At 41.8% G+C, this 16,717-nt stretch overlaps 1 protein-coding gene across 1 annotated transcript in view; it reads right to left on the bottom strand.

Annotated features, from left to right (window-relative positions):
- The window catches only part of LOC145323024 (uncharacterized), a 29,456-nt gene that overhangs the window by 1,797 nt on the left and 10,942 nt on the right, over nucleotides 1-16,717 (bottom strand). The window contains exons 2-4 of the mRNA XM_080165410.1: nucleotides 15,608-15,953; nucleotides 12,616-12,712; nucleotides 9,963-10,220 (exon numbers count right to left, since the gene is read on the bottom strand). Coding sequence (XP_080021536.1) covers nucleotides 9,963-10,220; nucleotides 12,616-12,712; nucleotides 15,608-15,953 — 701 coding nt within the window. The remainder of the gene's footprint in view (nucleotides 1-9,962; nucleotides 10,221-12,615; nucleotides 12,713-15,607; nucleotides 15,954-16,717) is intronic.

Genomic DNA, 16,717 nt, shown 5'->3' with positions numbered 1-16,717 from the left:
GTTTTGACTTTAGCAAAGCGGAACCTTTCAAAAGATTCAACTACTAATCTATTTTTCAACTATTTTAATAATATTCGTAATAGCATGGGTGATAAAATAAAAAAGAAAGGAACCCCTTGAAAATGTTTAATAGTAAAAAGTTAATCAAGATTCATACATAGCACGATAGTTGATAAAAAGATATCAGAAAATTTATGAAGAAAAAAATTTATCTTCGAACTTTGAGAAGATTATGAAAACTTTTTTTTAGAATTTGTGATAAAATGAATTTGTATAAGTTTGTTGAGATATTAGTGTGCCTATAGTTTCCCACAGTATCACATCAACATAGTGTTTCATATTCGCAAAAACATAATAGAAAATTAGAAAGGATGCTGTAATTGTTTTTGATAAGAGAGAAGGGATAATAATAGTTTCTAATAGTTTTGAACTGTAAATTTTTAAAAGTACTCAAAGTTATGTAAGTCCGGGCGCCCATACTTTGGTTTAAAAATTAAAACTTTTACCAGAAGCGTCCAAGCTTTTTTATTTAGGGGGGGGTAAAATTTGTTACGGGGGGGTAATTTGTTTTGGGAGGGGTAAAATTTTTTTACCCCCCTCCCAAATTTTTACCCCGGGGTTAAAATTTGCTTGGGGGGGGGGGGGTAATTACCTCCCCCCTAAAATCTGTTGGCAGGGGTAAATATTTTTTACCCTCCCAAAATTTAACCCCGAGGTAAAATTTTTGGGAGGGTAATTTAAATACTATTAAATATCTAGTAGTAAAAATGAACGCAAAGCTCGCCAAAAAAAATTTTGTTAAGGATTATTTTTTTTTTTTTTGGGGGGGGGGTATTTATCCCCCCAAAATTGTTTGGGGGGGGTAAATCCCCCCTCCTAAATGGTTAGGGGGTGCCCAAGATAGGGGTAAATTTTAAAAGGGGGGGGGGTAAAATAAAAAAGATTTTGCCTACGGCACCCCACAAATTCGTTTGGGGGGGGGTAATCCCCACTTTACCCCCCCCTCCCCTTGGACCTCCTTGACTTTTACTCAGTCTTGATTGGTTGGTTCAAACTAGCAGTGTCCAAACTTTTCACCAATATTTAAATCTACAGAAGAGGTATTTTTTTTAAAGATTATTATGTACATCAAATTATCGTAAATTGTCCTATCCTTAAGATCCCTGCTTTATAGCTTCAAAACTTTGTGAGCTTTAACAATTTTAGCATTTTACCATAAATATTTATCTCGGTTTGTTTGCATCAAAATCTATATTTATACTGTGGTATTCGGCAACCGTGAGCCATGCCTATGGCACCCCTGAACTGGGGTTCGGTGGAGGGTCAAGGGCCCTCCCCCGAGTCCTGGGGAAGGGGTCTGACGACCCCCTCCCTATGCTTAAAATTAATGATTGAATCTGTCATGTTTATTATGGTTAACTGTATTCTTAATTCTCCCCCACCCTTTCCAGGGATGGGGGATCATTATTGCCCAAACTGACTATTGTATATGTGTTATAATGCTTTTATGTTATGATTATTTATTCCTATCCATGTATTTATTGTTTGTTGTATATAGCTTTAGTATCCTTTAAACCTTCAATAAAGTGACAACTGAAATAGATGTTGATTATTATCTAGTGAATGCTAGAGAAGCGTAGCTTCTCTATAGTAAGGTGTCCACGTCTGTCACACTGCCGTAATCTAATTGAACTCCGGTGTCTGCCATTTATCCTCGGCGGATACCACAACTTTTGGTGACAGCTGTGTGAGATTACGGCGAACCACAAGTGTAGAGCAGACGCGCATCTGAGGCTAAGGTACTCCCAGCAGTGAAACTGGCAAAACTGACGCAAGCAACCTGAATTACCCACCCTGGACAGCAAAGTTTAACTCTGCATCCGGCAGTTGTGGAAGCGAGACAGCGAAATTTGACGAAGAACCGCGAGCAGCGCCGATATCTAACGGAGAATTGAGCGCTCAAAGGGCTGAAACAGGCCTGCGGATCGGCTGAAACAAGCCAAATAAGTGTAAACGGCTGAAAATAGGCCAACTTTACTGCAAGAAATAGCAGGATCCGAACCAGTGGCGCTAGCAGGACGGGACATTCCCTGCCGCCATCAGCCGGATTTGGATCAGCGGCGCTAGCAGGACGGGACATTCCCTGCCGCCGATAGGCTGAAACACGCCACATAGCTGCAAGCTGCGAGCCAACATACGAGTGTAGTGCACCAGAACAGAGAAAAACTACGTCAACTCCAAGTATCCTGAGAGGCTACAACGCAGCCACCCATCTAGAAAAACAGATATTATGTCACATTGCAGGGATTACCACCCTGGTGTGATGGCTAAACAATAGATTTATGAGCAAAGCTTGGCAAACAAATTGTTGTGTTGTGATAAAGCTAAAAATAGAACAGGCTTGGATTTATTGTGTATTGTGATAACAGCTAAAAATAGAACAGGGTTAGTAAACAAATCTGTTATGCAATTGTGATAAGGACAAAAATAGCAGCTAGATGTAATATAATAAAGACCCTGATATACAATCAAATCACCTCAAGCCTACAGCACAACAACAATACACCCCTTATTCCAGGGGAAAGGGAGGAGCCCCTCTCCATTGAAGGCAAATACAATCAGGGTGATATAATAGATAAGCCTAGGATTAAGAAGAAAAGGCACTATTACACCAGCACACAGTTACCCCCCCTCCCTCACAGGGGGAACGGACGGAGTTACCCCCGTCCCCTCACGCGCTTCCCCCTTCCTACCCACACTAGACTAAGTCCGTCTGTAGTGTGGGGCTAGCGACCGGGAACACAGAGCGCCATTCACGGGTAGCGCAACAAAGTGCGGAAAATATCATAAATTCAACGGACAAAGCGGACCAATGAGAGAGCGAGTTGAGGGATAAGTGCGCGTTTTCCCCGTGTGCGCGGATTTGACGGTGCGTACGCGCGTTGCAAGGACAGGAGATTTCACGCACACCCACACACACACACACACCGGAGCGGAGCTACTCCATAGCATTTAACAGGGGTATTTTGAGCAAATAAAGAATTACAAGCTTCTCTCCTTCTAGCTCCAGTGTGATAAAGGAAAACCCAATCAGTTCCTGACAGCAGTTCAGACCCTCAACATCTATCTACCCTACAACCTCAGCACCTAACTAGTGATAAGTACAGCTAAGTTATACCTTTGCAACTAAACTACCAACCTAGTGATACAAACAGTGTTGGCTGTTAGGCTAGAAAGCCTCAAGTGACAAACCATTCATTTTTAGTACTGTATAACTTTGTGCCCCGCCGTTGAACCGTTGACCCGATGGACCAGCCGCAAGCCCCAGGAGGTGATCAAGCCCCAGGATGGCTCCAGGATGACCCTCAGCCAGCCCCAGCCGAGTACCGCAAACTGATGCTGAGCAATCTGCCGGAGTATAGAGGGCCGCCCAAGCAATCCTGGTCGTCACATATCCGCAGACTCGAGATGTCATGGGCGGCTTACCGCGTGCCACCTCATGATTCCCTCAACCGCCGCAACGCCCTCCTACTGTCACTGGTAGGGCAAGCGGCGGAAATGGCGTCCCATCTGTTTGGCGAGGCAGGCCAAGCCTTGACCTACGAGCAGGTCAAGGCCGAGTGTGAAATGCTATTTCGTCCTGCTTTTGAATCCCAAACGCTTAAACAAGCGTTTAGGGATTACAAGCAACACTCGACAGAACCGATACAGGCGTACATATCCACTAAATGTGCCCTGTATCGGGACGCCTACAGCCATGAGGATCTTGAGTTGTTGGTGGACGAATTAAATCGTGGAATTCGTAACGCCAATGTAAAACGCATCATGATGGGACATGAAATTACGAGTGTACCTGAGTACACTCGTAAGGCCATGTTTACCGTCACCATGATCACAAAGCAACTGAAAGAAGGTGTGTGCCTAGTGGACTCTACCGACGGGCTGACTGGATCCGCCAGCATCCAGTTGCCCCAGTATGATGATTCGGAGCCAATGGAGATTGGCGCCTTGGCTCCGGGTCTCCACCAGATGGGGAAGGTCGCTCCAGATGACAAGGTTCCAGGTCGCTGCTTCCGCTGCCAGGGGAGAGGCCACCGAGCTCGAGACTGCCCGACGCCTGTGGAAGTTAGCCTAGAGGAGAGACGCACCCAGCCACGCCGTGACCGTTCTGCCAAGTGCGAGCGTTGCCACTATGACGGTCACACGGCGGCCGATTGTAGAGCTGACTGGGCCCAGGTAGCCAGCCGCAGGCGCACCGCCGATAAGGGCGCCCCTCCAGGGAAGCCCAGCAGAGTGGCCCACATGGAAGGGAGCGCGCCCCCAGCACCACCGCAGCAAGCAGCCGCCCCCAAAGCTGCGGACCGAGCCGATGGGATGCCGCAGTTTGGGACTGTCCCAGCTAGGATCAACGTACTGGGCGGCGCGGCTGAACCCAACCGGGTTGGCCTAGGCTTCAGCCTCAACCACCTGGGGCCAGAGCTGATACAACCCAACAACATCGCCGAGCCAGAGATTCTGAGGCCCCAGCCTTTTAGCCTCAACATGATGGAACCTGCCCGACTGAGCCTACCCAGCAAGAGTGGAGGGGCGCTACCCAGCGTCCCTGAGACGGTGTACGGGGAGGCCCTGGCGGCCGCTGAACGAGAGAGGCAGGAGGCGCTAGCCAGCGCCTCAGCATCGATGTATGGGACGCCACCCGGCGTCGCCACCTGGGATGACGGGGGGGTGCTATCCAGCGCCTCCCACCTGGTGCCTGGGGCGACAACCGTCGCCGCCACCGAGATACCTGGATCCTGGAACGAGCCAGCCTCCAACCTGATGTCTGGGGCGACAACCGTCGCCGCCACCGAGATACCTGGATCCTGGAACGAGCCAGCCTCCAACCTGATGTCTGGGGCGACAACCGTCGCCGCCATCGAGAGACCTGAGTCCTGGAACGAGCCAGCAGTCCCAGAGGAAGGGGTGACACCCGTCACCCCCAGTCAGCCAGCGCCACCAGCCTGCAGGGAGAGCCCAGCTACATGCCATCCAGAGCCCCCTGCCAGCCGAAGGAACCCAGCTGCCCAACACCAGGATAAGTTGAATTTGTTAAATGTGTTGTATCCAAGATATTGTAAAACCCCAGCCTTGCCTGTGCCCCCTGCACCAGAGGCTGGGGAGATTGAAATTTGGGAAAATAAGGACTTGCCTGTGCCACATGCACCTGAGTTCCTAGGGCAGGGGAGGGAAGTGAGTAAGGGCGAGCCTGTGCCACATGCACTTCAGCCCCATGCCACTGGGCATGCCTTGGACAAGGGAAGGGAGCACTTGGGGCTAGGGGAGCCGACACCCAGGCAAGCGCCAGTCGCTTGCCAGTCTGTCATTGGGGAGGGTATCGGGGTGCCCCGGCCGCACAAAGATAACGCTCAATGGAAACTTGTATCTAGCCAGGAGCAGCCCAGCCGTGTCCAGCCACAAGAAGCAGCCGTGACCAGAGCTGAAGATCCCCAGCCGCGTGTGCGAGGTAGATGGTTGCCTGGAAGCCTCTCCCATTGGTGGATGGTCCTGTGGGGCCTCCTGCTGGCAGCCGTGTGGCCTACAACCAGCTACGTCCTGGTGGGATGGGACTGTGCCAACCCCACCCACGTCACATCCTACAATAAAGAAAAGATGTGTAACACGGAGCCCCTACACCAGGAGGTGCCCCTGGGCCATGAAGTGCACGTCCTGCAGCAAGTCAAGGTGAGGGAAACAACCGGGTACAGTTGCCAGCTCACCGTGTCCCAGTGGACATTCAGGTGTGGGGTATGGGGTCACCTCAAGGTGACCTCGGTCCCCACCCTCATGAGGCCAACCAAGATAGACCCAGAAGCGTGCCGAGACCTGGCCAGGAACCGAGTCTACACGCTGCCAGGCAAGACCCAGCCACTGACGTTCCAGCTGAACCATCCCCTGTTCTTCACCATCGACATGGTGGGCGCGCTCGTCAACAGCCCCGAGGGGGTGGGTTGTGAAGGGGAGGACGTCCACTTCGAGGGCCAGCTGTACCGCAATGAATTAGTGCTCCAGGAGCGACGGCTGCTGGTCAAGGAAGAGACCTACGTGGTAGAGGATGGACGGGTGGAGTCCCAATCTGACCACCTGACCCTGGAGTGTCCCCATTCTGAGCTGTCCTGCATCACTGGGGAAGCAACCTACGTGTGGGACCACCTGGGGAGAGATTGCCCCTTGAGGCTGATCCGCAGCCTCCAGCCCAGCCTAGTGATGGATGCATACCTGGTTGACCATCAGGCCCAGTTTTTCATCAACATGACCAACCCCACCTCGATTGTGAACTGCGACTTCGAGGCCCATGCCACCAACCATCCAGCGTTGTTCGTGGCAGCTGACCCAGCCGCGGCTGCGCTGCCCAGAGTGTCGGCTAGGGATGTTGACGTCCCCCTACAAGCCCAAATACATGCAGGTTATATTGGGTTTACCCTGGAAACGCGCATGAAAAGCACAGCAGCAGAAGAAGTAGCGGCCAACTGCTGGAAGCTCCAGCAACTAGACCCGGCCCACCCGGTGCGTGTCCAGGGGAGCACGTTCTCGGTACTGAGGGGAGACATCCTGCTGCAGCTGACCTGCCAACGCCATAAATACGTTGTCCGCGAACACAAGGAGTGTTGGGACAAAGTGCCAGTAGAACCCACAGGATTTGTAGACGCTGTGACACGAGTATATAGTGAACACGCCACCAAGATTCCCTGCTCCTCCACATACCCCCTGACTGTGCACGCGGAGGAAGGCTGGATAGAGTTAACCCCCGCTCCTAAGAAGAGGCCACCCCCGCTGGATACGCCTAAGCAATTGTTGACAGAGCCCTTAGATGACTTTAGTTCAGGGGGCTTGTATTCGCAGGCTGAGTTGAACGACTGGCAACAACTGCTGGCGTTCCCAGCATACAAGAGCGCCATGCTGACCGGCCTATCCTATGGCTCCTGCGTTCAGCAAGGCAGCTGTTCGGCCATGGGATAGTGTCCTACAACATTGACCGACTGGCGGAGGAAGGAGAGGCCGCCCTGGATGTCTGGGCTGGATTTAGACAAGCTATCCACGAGTGGGGAGATGGCGCAGCCATACTGTGCTTGCTGTTGTTGATCCTCAAACTGCTGGGGGACCTAACCATCATTTCTCTGGCAGCAGCACAAGGAGGCGTCCGAGCAGCCCTGAATGCGATGTCACAAGTGTTCCTGTACCATCCAACTTTGTATAGGAAAGCTCTGGCTAGAGCCAGGCTCACCCATGCCAAGTCCCGGGACTTTTCAGTAGACTGGGATGCCATTCCCATCGGCAGGGAAGCAGCCGAGGAGATGGTGTCTATGCAATCAGCTGATAGCGGGCATGACCGCCCAGGTAGGCCAGGACCGCCCTCTGGCAGACCCCGCGGCCCCTCAGGAGGACAGGCCGCTGCCCAGACGATCAACCTGGCAGCCAGCGCCCCAGCCGCTGCCAACAACAACCAGCAGGCCCCACTGCTGACCGTTCCAGCAACAACGGTGCCACCTGCCAACCTGACACCTGCCGGCGCCGAACAACGTGTCCAACCAAAGCCAGCCTCTGCCTTCTATCCCACGTTGGGAGCCCATCAACCCTGAGAAAACACTCACCACTAGGATTCCATTGAATCATTATCGTTTGTATATATCTTAGCCCTAAGGAGCGGACCGAAGGCCTCAACCACTGTCGGAAGTCTGGTAGGGAAACCCTCTCCCAGCCTTCCGAGGGGAGAGTTGTGGTATTCGGCAACCGTGAGCCATGCCTATGGCACCCCTGAACTGGGGTTCGGTGGAGGGTCAAGGGCCCTCCCCCGAGTCCTGGGGAAGGGGTCTGACGACCCCCTCCCTATGCTTAAAATTAATGATTGAATCTGTCATGTTTATTATGGTTAACTGTATTCTTAATTCTCCCCCACCCTTTCCAGGGATGGGGGATCATTATTGCCCAAACTGACTATTGTATATGTGTTATAATGCTTTTATGTTATGATTATTTATTCCTATCCATGTATTTATTGTTTGTTGTATATAGCTTTAGTATCCTTTAAACCTTCAATAAAGTGACAACTGAAATAGATGTTGATTATTATCTAGTGAATGCTAGAGAAGCGTAGCTTCTCTATAGTAAGGTGTCCACGTCTGTCACACTGCCGTAATCTAATTGAACTCCGGTGTCTGCCATTTATCCTCGGCGGATACCACAATACCATAAGCAAGTGATAGATGTCAGGCAATTTTTTAAATAGACTCATAATGAAAAAGAGTATGTAAACTACCCGGTAATATTTTTTTAATATATATATCAGCTTAATGAAGGCAAAACTGTATCTTATGACATAAGAGTAGGGAGTAAAGGGGCTGGGCAATTCGATCCAAAGACAAGTAATACATATAATCTCTAACTTTTATGCCAGTAAAAATATCAATTTTAAGATACTTTTTAAGGAATCTTAGATTACAAGACAATTATCAATAAATCTATGTACACCCCTGCAATGGTGATAAAAACAAAATTACTTCTAATGAATATAAATATTTTGATTAGAAAAGTTTCGACACTCTAAGTTGTACAAATTTAGATTTTATAAAAGTTCTCAAATATTTTAAGCCTAACCTTTCTGACTTTATATGAAAAACTAATATCCAAAAACATATTTTTCTAAAAGTTGGCAATTAAAACATTTTTTCTGCAGATAAAATATCCCTCCCTCCCTATTTGAAGGGCAGAGGCTAATCCAAATTTTAAAGTTGAGAAATTTAATCTTTGTGTTAAAGTTTTTAATTAGCCCTTCCTTATCAAACTTTTCAAAATAAGATTATTACAAAATTCATATCAGGCATTTTTATTACAAAGTAATGACATCAATATATACATAGATGTATACCCCGAATAACTATTCTTTGAAGTAGGGAATTGGTTGTGTTAATGAATTCGCCGATATTGGCTGATCATCAAAAGTCGGCAACGCCGGGTCCCCGCACCGTGGGTAGAGTGGAGACATTGCTTGTGCCCCTCTGTTCTATTACTCTAATATTGTATATAAACATAAGTAATTTAACTTAAGAAGACAAAGACAAAATTTCTACTAAAATATTGCTTAAAAAGCTTCATCAATATTTGGTTTTAAGAATCTCTTTGTTTTGTACATTATATTACATAATTAAATTATATTCTTATAACTCAAGAAAAATATGAACTGTACGAAATTGGACCCTGAATTAACCCACCCCCTACAACCTAACTTCTCACCCATGGTATTTAAGTCGGAAGGATATACATTAGGTAAAGAGTAGCTGCTTTACTAAAAATATTTTATATTTTACACAATTTTTAATTTGTTGTTAATCTTTTAAATCAACAAACAAACATATTTACATTTTTGTTTATATTTGATTTTATTCGAAACATGGTTGGATAATTTTTTCTCGTATTCATTCGAATCCGGTGGATAGGAACCGGTTCTCATTCACACGAAAAAACTATGTCTAGCATCGTATTATATCCAGCTTTCTACGAATATAGAAATGTACAATCATAGATTAAAACCAGTTTTTTAAGCCCGTGCCTTTGGCAACTCGGGGCTAAAAAAAACTAGTTTTAATCTTATAATTGTACATTCTATATCCGCGGAAAGCGGTTTATAATACGATGAAAGAAATAACTAGAATCATAAAATTTTAAATAACATGTCAATTAGTTTTAATTAAATGAGTTAATTCAATGAAGGCGCCATTCATAAAATCAAAGCCAGCAAATTAACAACCAATTGCTCCACATCTATAGAGTGGCTACTATCTTATATACCTTAACCTAATAAATCATAAAATTACTTAAAATCTGATGATTAATGTTTAACAAACAAATGATTAAAATCCATGGATTGACGTTATGACCGTCAAACACCATTTACAGAAAATATCTGCTGCAAACAATTGTTTTCTTACCTAATGAGGAAGCTGTATTGTTAGACCCGTTGTTATTGTTCACAGGAGAAAATGCGCTGGATGTATTTTTACCCGCAGGGGGGGCAATTTGTCCGCCACCAGCAACTGCCGCCACGGGGGACGAATGTCCGCACGGGATTTGACCGTGACATTTGCACGTGAATCTCATTTTGCAATAGTTTTTCTTGTGGTCCAGCATGTCAACTAAGTCATTGAAGAGTTCCTTGCAGTTTCCGCAGATCAAAATATCTGGATTACCTGAAATGGAAAAATAAGGTCAATCCTATTAGAAGAAAGTTGTAAGGTTTTTTGACCTGTGGAAATTTCTTTAAATGAATCGAATAAATTTGCAATTTTAGTGAGGACTCCATGGAAGGATTCAGGCTATTTTTTTTCATTTCTTAGCCTATTTGAATACAAAGCAAATATGATATTTCAGAAAAAGTTAATATCTTGTGAACTTTTAGGAATAATACTAGAACAAACGACTACGATCCTACCGGACCCTCTTGAGAAATCAAGCATATCAAATAGATAACAAGGTGAAAACCTGCCCAAGACCAATATAAAACTTTCCTGAAATTTATCGAGTTTGGGCTGGGAGATTACTTTTTCTTGAAGGCAAATTTGTACATATCGGACTAATACAAGGCTTTATAAAATCATGGTCCCAGCGTTTACAAGATATTACCTAACACAAATTTGTTTAAATTTTATTTAGTATATGCATAAGTGTTTTATGAGATCTTTAATATATTTATACAATTATCAGGGAAGCTTTGAATAGAAAGATAATTTAAAACTACATTAATAATAAACAATAAATTGCTTTAAAACTTTTACTACTTTAGAATTGCTTAATCTTGTTTTTAATTTTTTACCCCCAATGATTTTTCTTTCTACTTTTAGCTCTGGGGATAAAAAGTTAAATAGAATTTGAAAGCAATAAATCTCCGAAACTTGGGTTACTATGTCACTTTCAGGGTTCGGCACCCGCGTTTTAATAATGCCGTAATGGACAGATAAAGCTTCCATTTAAATCAACAGAAACCGTCGATTTTATAAAATATTTAAACTAACAGAACTAAGTTCTGCCGCAGTCACAAATTTTTATCTATCATAAGATCGTGTGCAGTCGCCATTAAATTAATCACCCAAAACCTAGCTACCAAATTTCTGGATAATTAGCATGTAATTTCTAAGTCGGCGTTAAGTTTGCCTTACAACTGCAGCCGTATAAGATAATGCACTTTTGTAGTTATAAGTTTTGCGGCTGCCAAGCCCTGTTTTCAACTGATTAACTTTCAAATCAGAATTTTTAACTTTGTCAACATTCAAAACATGTTTGCTATTCACTTCAAGTATATCAGCTACTTAAGTATACTTTGTTTCTTTCATCTTAAAACATTTTAAATAAAATGTTGGAAGCTTTTTTAAAAAAATCCAAAAGCAAAAAAAAACATTATAAATTTCATTAAGTGAAATTTTTTCACATACGTAATGATTTGTTTTTGTTAATTACTGTTACTTTGACTTTAACAAAACATATAATAAACCATAGCATCAAGCTTTAGTACCTTAAATCTTTTAAAGTTTTTAGACTTTTTGTACATTTTAAGTTTTTATTTGTATAAGTTTAAATCTACCTAAGAATTTTTAAAAATACATTAATGACCCCACGCAATCCTTTGAAAACCCCTCATTTTACCTCCCTAAAAAGAGCTTGGGAATTCTGGGTATCAAAAAAAATTTATTTTCTTAAAGTTAATTAATTTATTTCTGTTTAGCTGTGGATACCTCTTCATTAACAGAATCTAAAGGGATAAGACAATGACCGATATACAGATGTACATTCACAATGATGAAACACAAAATTACCCCTTCTGTAGATTATAATTAGTGGTTAAAAGTTTGGACACTCAACTAAATGAACCAAACAATCAAAATTTAATTAAAGTGCCTAAAGTTGTTAAGCCAACGAATAAGAAAACGTTATTATAAAACTTGGGGAACTAGTGTAAAAAAACAGCCAAATGTCTCCTACCTACCTGGATACAATTAGCTATCACACCAAAATGATGTTAAGTATATCTTATGTACCTTAACATTAAGATTACCTCCTGTTCCAATAACTGAAGTGGGGTAAAAACTAAGTAAAAGTAAGCACAACGTAATTGAGTTTAGCAACAAAACTTAAAACTAAATCCCATAAAAGTCAATATATCAACCATTATAATCCCCCCCCCCCTCAATCCTTTTATTGAAGTTATTTTTAAATAATTTGATATTTTCTCGGTCTCAGGTTTAGTAGCGCCCAACATCACTAAAGGTCCTAACACAAAAATATTCTAAATATAGGAGGAAGGGGGGGGAATTTGTTAGATTTTATTGTACAGGTTTTTACCAAACTTAATGCTTTTAGACTTCTCAAATACTTTAGACATTTTACTTTTTATCTATAAATATTAAACTTTTCACTAAAAAATACAGTTATTTAATTAAATATATACCCAAACTATATTTGGTTTTTAAAATGCATTGTTTTAATCGGGTTTCATGTAAAATGATGCTCGCTTGTTAGGCGCTTTTAGGCCCGACTCGAACCCGTGACCTCCTCTTTAACAAGGGAACATGCTATTAAAAAGGTACTTACTGTAAGTCTTCAAGTTTCCAAGTTCTGTGGGGAAGGGCTTTGGAGTATATTTGGCTGATTTGCTGCACGCTTTGAAGGCCACAGGTAACTTTTTAGCCTATAGGGATATTTAGGTTGTCAGTAAAAATAAGGCAGTAAGAAGTTTTATTTTAATTTCTTTATCAAATTTTCTTTATTATGTTTTGAGTAAAATTTGTTTTTAAAAATGACACTGTTAAGTATCTATCTATTGCCTCCTTCATTTTCTTTCTATCAATCTGACATAGTCTATCTGACTAAAAACATATCCATCAATATCTATCTATTTAGCTATCCATTTACCCATAGACCTCCAAGGGTGTGGGTGCAAAGGGGTGTTCAACTCCCTCAATCTTAAAAACCCCTCATTTACCCCCTCAAAATTTTTACCCAATTAAACCTGGGAAACCCTTTATATTATCCCATTCAATAAAAAGCTTGGATGTCCCTGCTTTCCTCCATACATTTATCCATCTATCAATCTATTTACCTATCTATCTATTTAAGTATTTAAGTCTGTGAAAGTAAATCTAAGTTGTTTGTGAATTGAAGTTTTTTTTCCATTCATCCATCCGTCCATTTGTTCATCTATCTATTCATCTATCCATCTATTTATCTATTTAAGTATTTAAGTCTGTAAATGTGAGTTGTTTGTGAATTGAAATCTTGTTTTCAAGTTTCTCTTCTAAACAAATAGACACAGGAAACTTGGAAGTGTCACATATATCGCTAGTGGACCCTTAATATGTATCCAAGTCAAATTTGGAATAAATGCGTTGCAATACAAGTTTAATGTTTTGTCCTTTAAATGTCGGATATCGTTACTAACATAAAAAATTATCTTTAACTAGAGGCTACATTCTAGTCTCTAGTGGCATTTAAGAGAAGGAGGGGGGGACTACACGGTAATCTTTAGGGCGATTTCTTTTGGGGGAGGAAAGTACACTACACCAAAATAGTTATAAAAGATAACCTTCTCTGGGCCTATTAGAAGGTTCACTTTAAAGGGAAATTGTTCAGTGGTTAGTGAGATACTTCGCCAAAGACAGACAGTCCCAAAGTTATCCTGTTACTTTTATATAATTGGACCCAGAGTTAATATAATAACGGCACAAGACGTTGACATAAAAAACGAAGGGGGGGGGGAGGGTAACAATTGTTCAATGGCGAAATTAAAGGGATGCTGCTCAAAACTTTTTTATTTTACTTTGAGATTTGAGGAAATTAGCAACGACATAAATGGGCAGGTGTGCATTCACTATCTGCAATTATCTATAATACAAAGTAGAATGATGTCTGTCCGTCCGTCCGTCTGTCTGTCCGTCCCTTAAAATCTCGGTAACCACTGAACCGTTTGGATTCTACTCTTCAGGGAATATACCTACTTTTCCTGTGGTGGTTTTAGGCTATTTTCTTGTGGGGTGGGACACCCCCAACCCCCCAAAAAATGAAAAAAATCCCCCCTCAATTTTTTTAAATTATTTAAAATTTGTGGGGGCATCTCCAGAGGTAATTATTTTCTTTCTTTAATTACCTCTTGGGGCAAAGCCCCTAGAGGCTAGGGGCGAAACCGCTAGTTTTATATATTTCAATAGCAAGACACAATAGCAATTAAAGAGGGCCTTTTTCCGTATTTTCCGTAAAGTTAAGTGTTAGCGTTTAGTCAACTGCACTTATTAAGTCAAACTGTTCTTAATTTTGACAAAATGAAAGTCCATAATTAATAACATTTTGACTAGATAGGCGCATTTGACGAAACAGTAACACAAACTTTACGGGGGGAAAATGAAACTCTTATATATGTTTTTAATGATTAAAGATAATGGGAAGGGGCAATTTGTGCTGTTGTAATAATATGTGGATCTGTATATTTATGCGGAAGGGAAAGCACACCAGAAGAGCAATATTTACTTTGAAAACAATATCAAACTCAGGTCTTAATTGCAAGACAAGAAAGGAGAAAACAAATATAATTGGGCAAATGTTTATCTATGATACAATACACCTACAATCGATACGTGGATATTGCACCAAATTTTAATGTATTCTAATGAAGTGTTCTTGCCGCTGGCTAAAATGGCGATGTTTTCCATCATCCCCATTCCCTCCTATTGGACGAACGAACTAACCAGTAAATGAGGACCATATTAACAAACCAAATGACGATAAATTTTTCCCTGGCAATAAATCCACGTTTTATATTGTCGTAACACCTATACACATGTTTATAGCTATAAAAATACAAATTTAAAAAGGGGGAAACTTTTTTTAATAACTGTCATGTTACATTAATATTCCCTAAAAATAGTGCGACTTTTTTTAACAAAGCTACTCTACAAGTACAAATGTCAGTCTATCTTTTTTGAAGAGAAAGATTTCTGAGCATTTTTGAAAATTTTCTCTCTGTTTTGTGAGCTTATATTTTATGACTCATAATTTCACCTGTCTCTCTAAAATTAGGCATTTAAAAATTTCATGTTACCTATATTATAGGCATTTAAATAACTCTATAACTATACAAAGAAAATATGAATGGGGACCGTAGGAGCATGCTGTAGGATCAATCCGATAATGGCAGATATTTTTCATTTGATTAGTTTAAATAGTTAAATTTCTTTGGACAGGGCATTGCACGTGTAAATTATATCGTACATAAATTTCGTTGCTCGTAATAAAAAAAAATCTATAAGATATTTATTTTTAAGTTTATTCATTTTTATTTATACTTCGCTATTTATCGATGTTGTCATATTAGTTATTCATAAAAAATCATTCCCTACTTGATGTCTATAAAAGAGTTACTACACGTCCAAATCTATGTAAAGCCAAATGTAAAAGCAAACAAATACTAAAAGCCTTAATAATAGAAAATCATCAATATAACATACTAAATGTTTACCTAAGAAAAGAATCCCCAGTTTATTCATCATTTTTTTATAACTAAAACCCAATAATTTTAAATTAATCTACTGACAACAAAATATTCCTGAAGATTTGTGCCCGGAGCTGCCAGCTTGGATGGACTGGCCTTGGATACCATCACAGCCTGTTGTTGAGCAGACAGATTGAGAGCGGCTGCGCCGCTAGTTTGACACGCCGCTCCCATACTGACAGCCGCCGGTGAAAAGGTCGCCAGCCCATTGGTCAGGAATGTTGTGCTAGTCGGCTGGCCGTTTGCGGCTGCTTGTGATTGTAGGTTAGCGGCGGATAGCTGGCCGTTGGCGGCTGCAGATAGTTGACCGCTGGCGGCTGCGGCCGTCTGATGGAAGTCAGGTAGTACAAGCTGGCTGGATAAATGCGCAGGATGACCGGGATGATTCCTGAAATAATAAGGATATTATTAAGTCACGTAAAAGTTACAATAAAGGGAGGGAGGGGACATTGGGCTGTTTATTTTACTGGTCCCCAAAGTCTTCTTTCTTATTCGTTGGCCTAACAGCCTTTGGGACTTGTATTGGACTTTAATTGGTTGGTTCATTAAGTTGAGTGTCCAAACCATTTAACCACTAATTATAATCTACAGAAGGGGTAATTTTGTGTATCATCATTTTATCGGTCATTGTCTTATTACAAGAAATGTGAATATAATGCGTGTGCTTCTAATACTTCACATATGAGTCTATACAATAAAAATGAAAAAGTACAAGTACGACAGCATAACATAATAAATTTGATTACTTTTATTAGAATAACAACTTGATATATCGCAGGTCACAGTTAATAGACAGTAAATATAATAGATTACAATCTATTAGAGGAACAGTGTTCAACCAATCTCGCCCAAAGACTCATATAATTAAATTATTACTACATGCACACAATTTTTAGAGATAGAGGGGACAAATAGCTGTTTATTACACTAGTCTCCAAAGTTACTTAATAGCGTTTTCTTATTAGTTTATTAAGTTGAGTGTTTAAACGTAAAGCACTAATTTTACACTACAGAAGGGGTAATTTTGTGAATCATAATTCATCGGTCATTGTCTCATCCCTTTAAATCCCGAAAAATTCCCTGTGCTGCAATAATATTAATTGGAATTAATTTCAATCTATCTACTTTTGTTTTTCTTTGCGAATATTAAAC

This window comes from Acartia tonsa, chromosome 6 (genome assembly GCF_053477335.1).
Source record: "Acartia tonsa isolate MP-2025a chromosome 6, ASM5347733v1, whole genome shotgun sequence".
NCBI classification, from domain to species: domain Eukaryota; kingdom Metazoa; phylum Arthropoda; class Copepoda; order Calanoida; family Acartiidae; genus Acartia; species Acartia tonsa.
The sequence above is the reverse complement of the archived record's forward strand: the minus strand, read 5'-3'. Positions and strand labels throughout refer to the sequence as shown.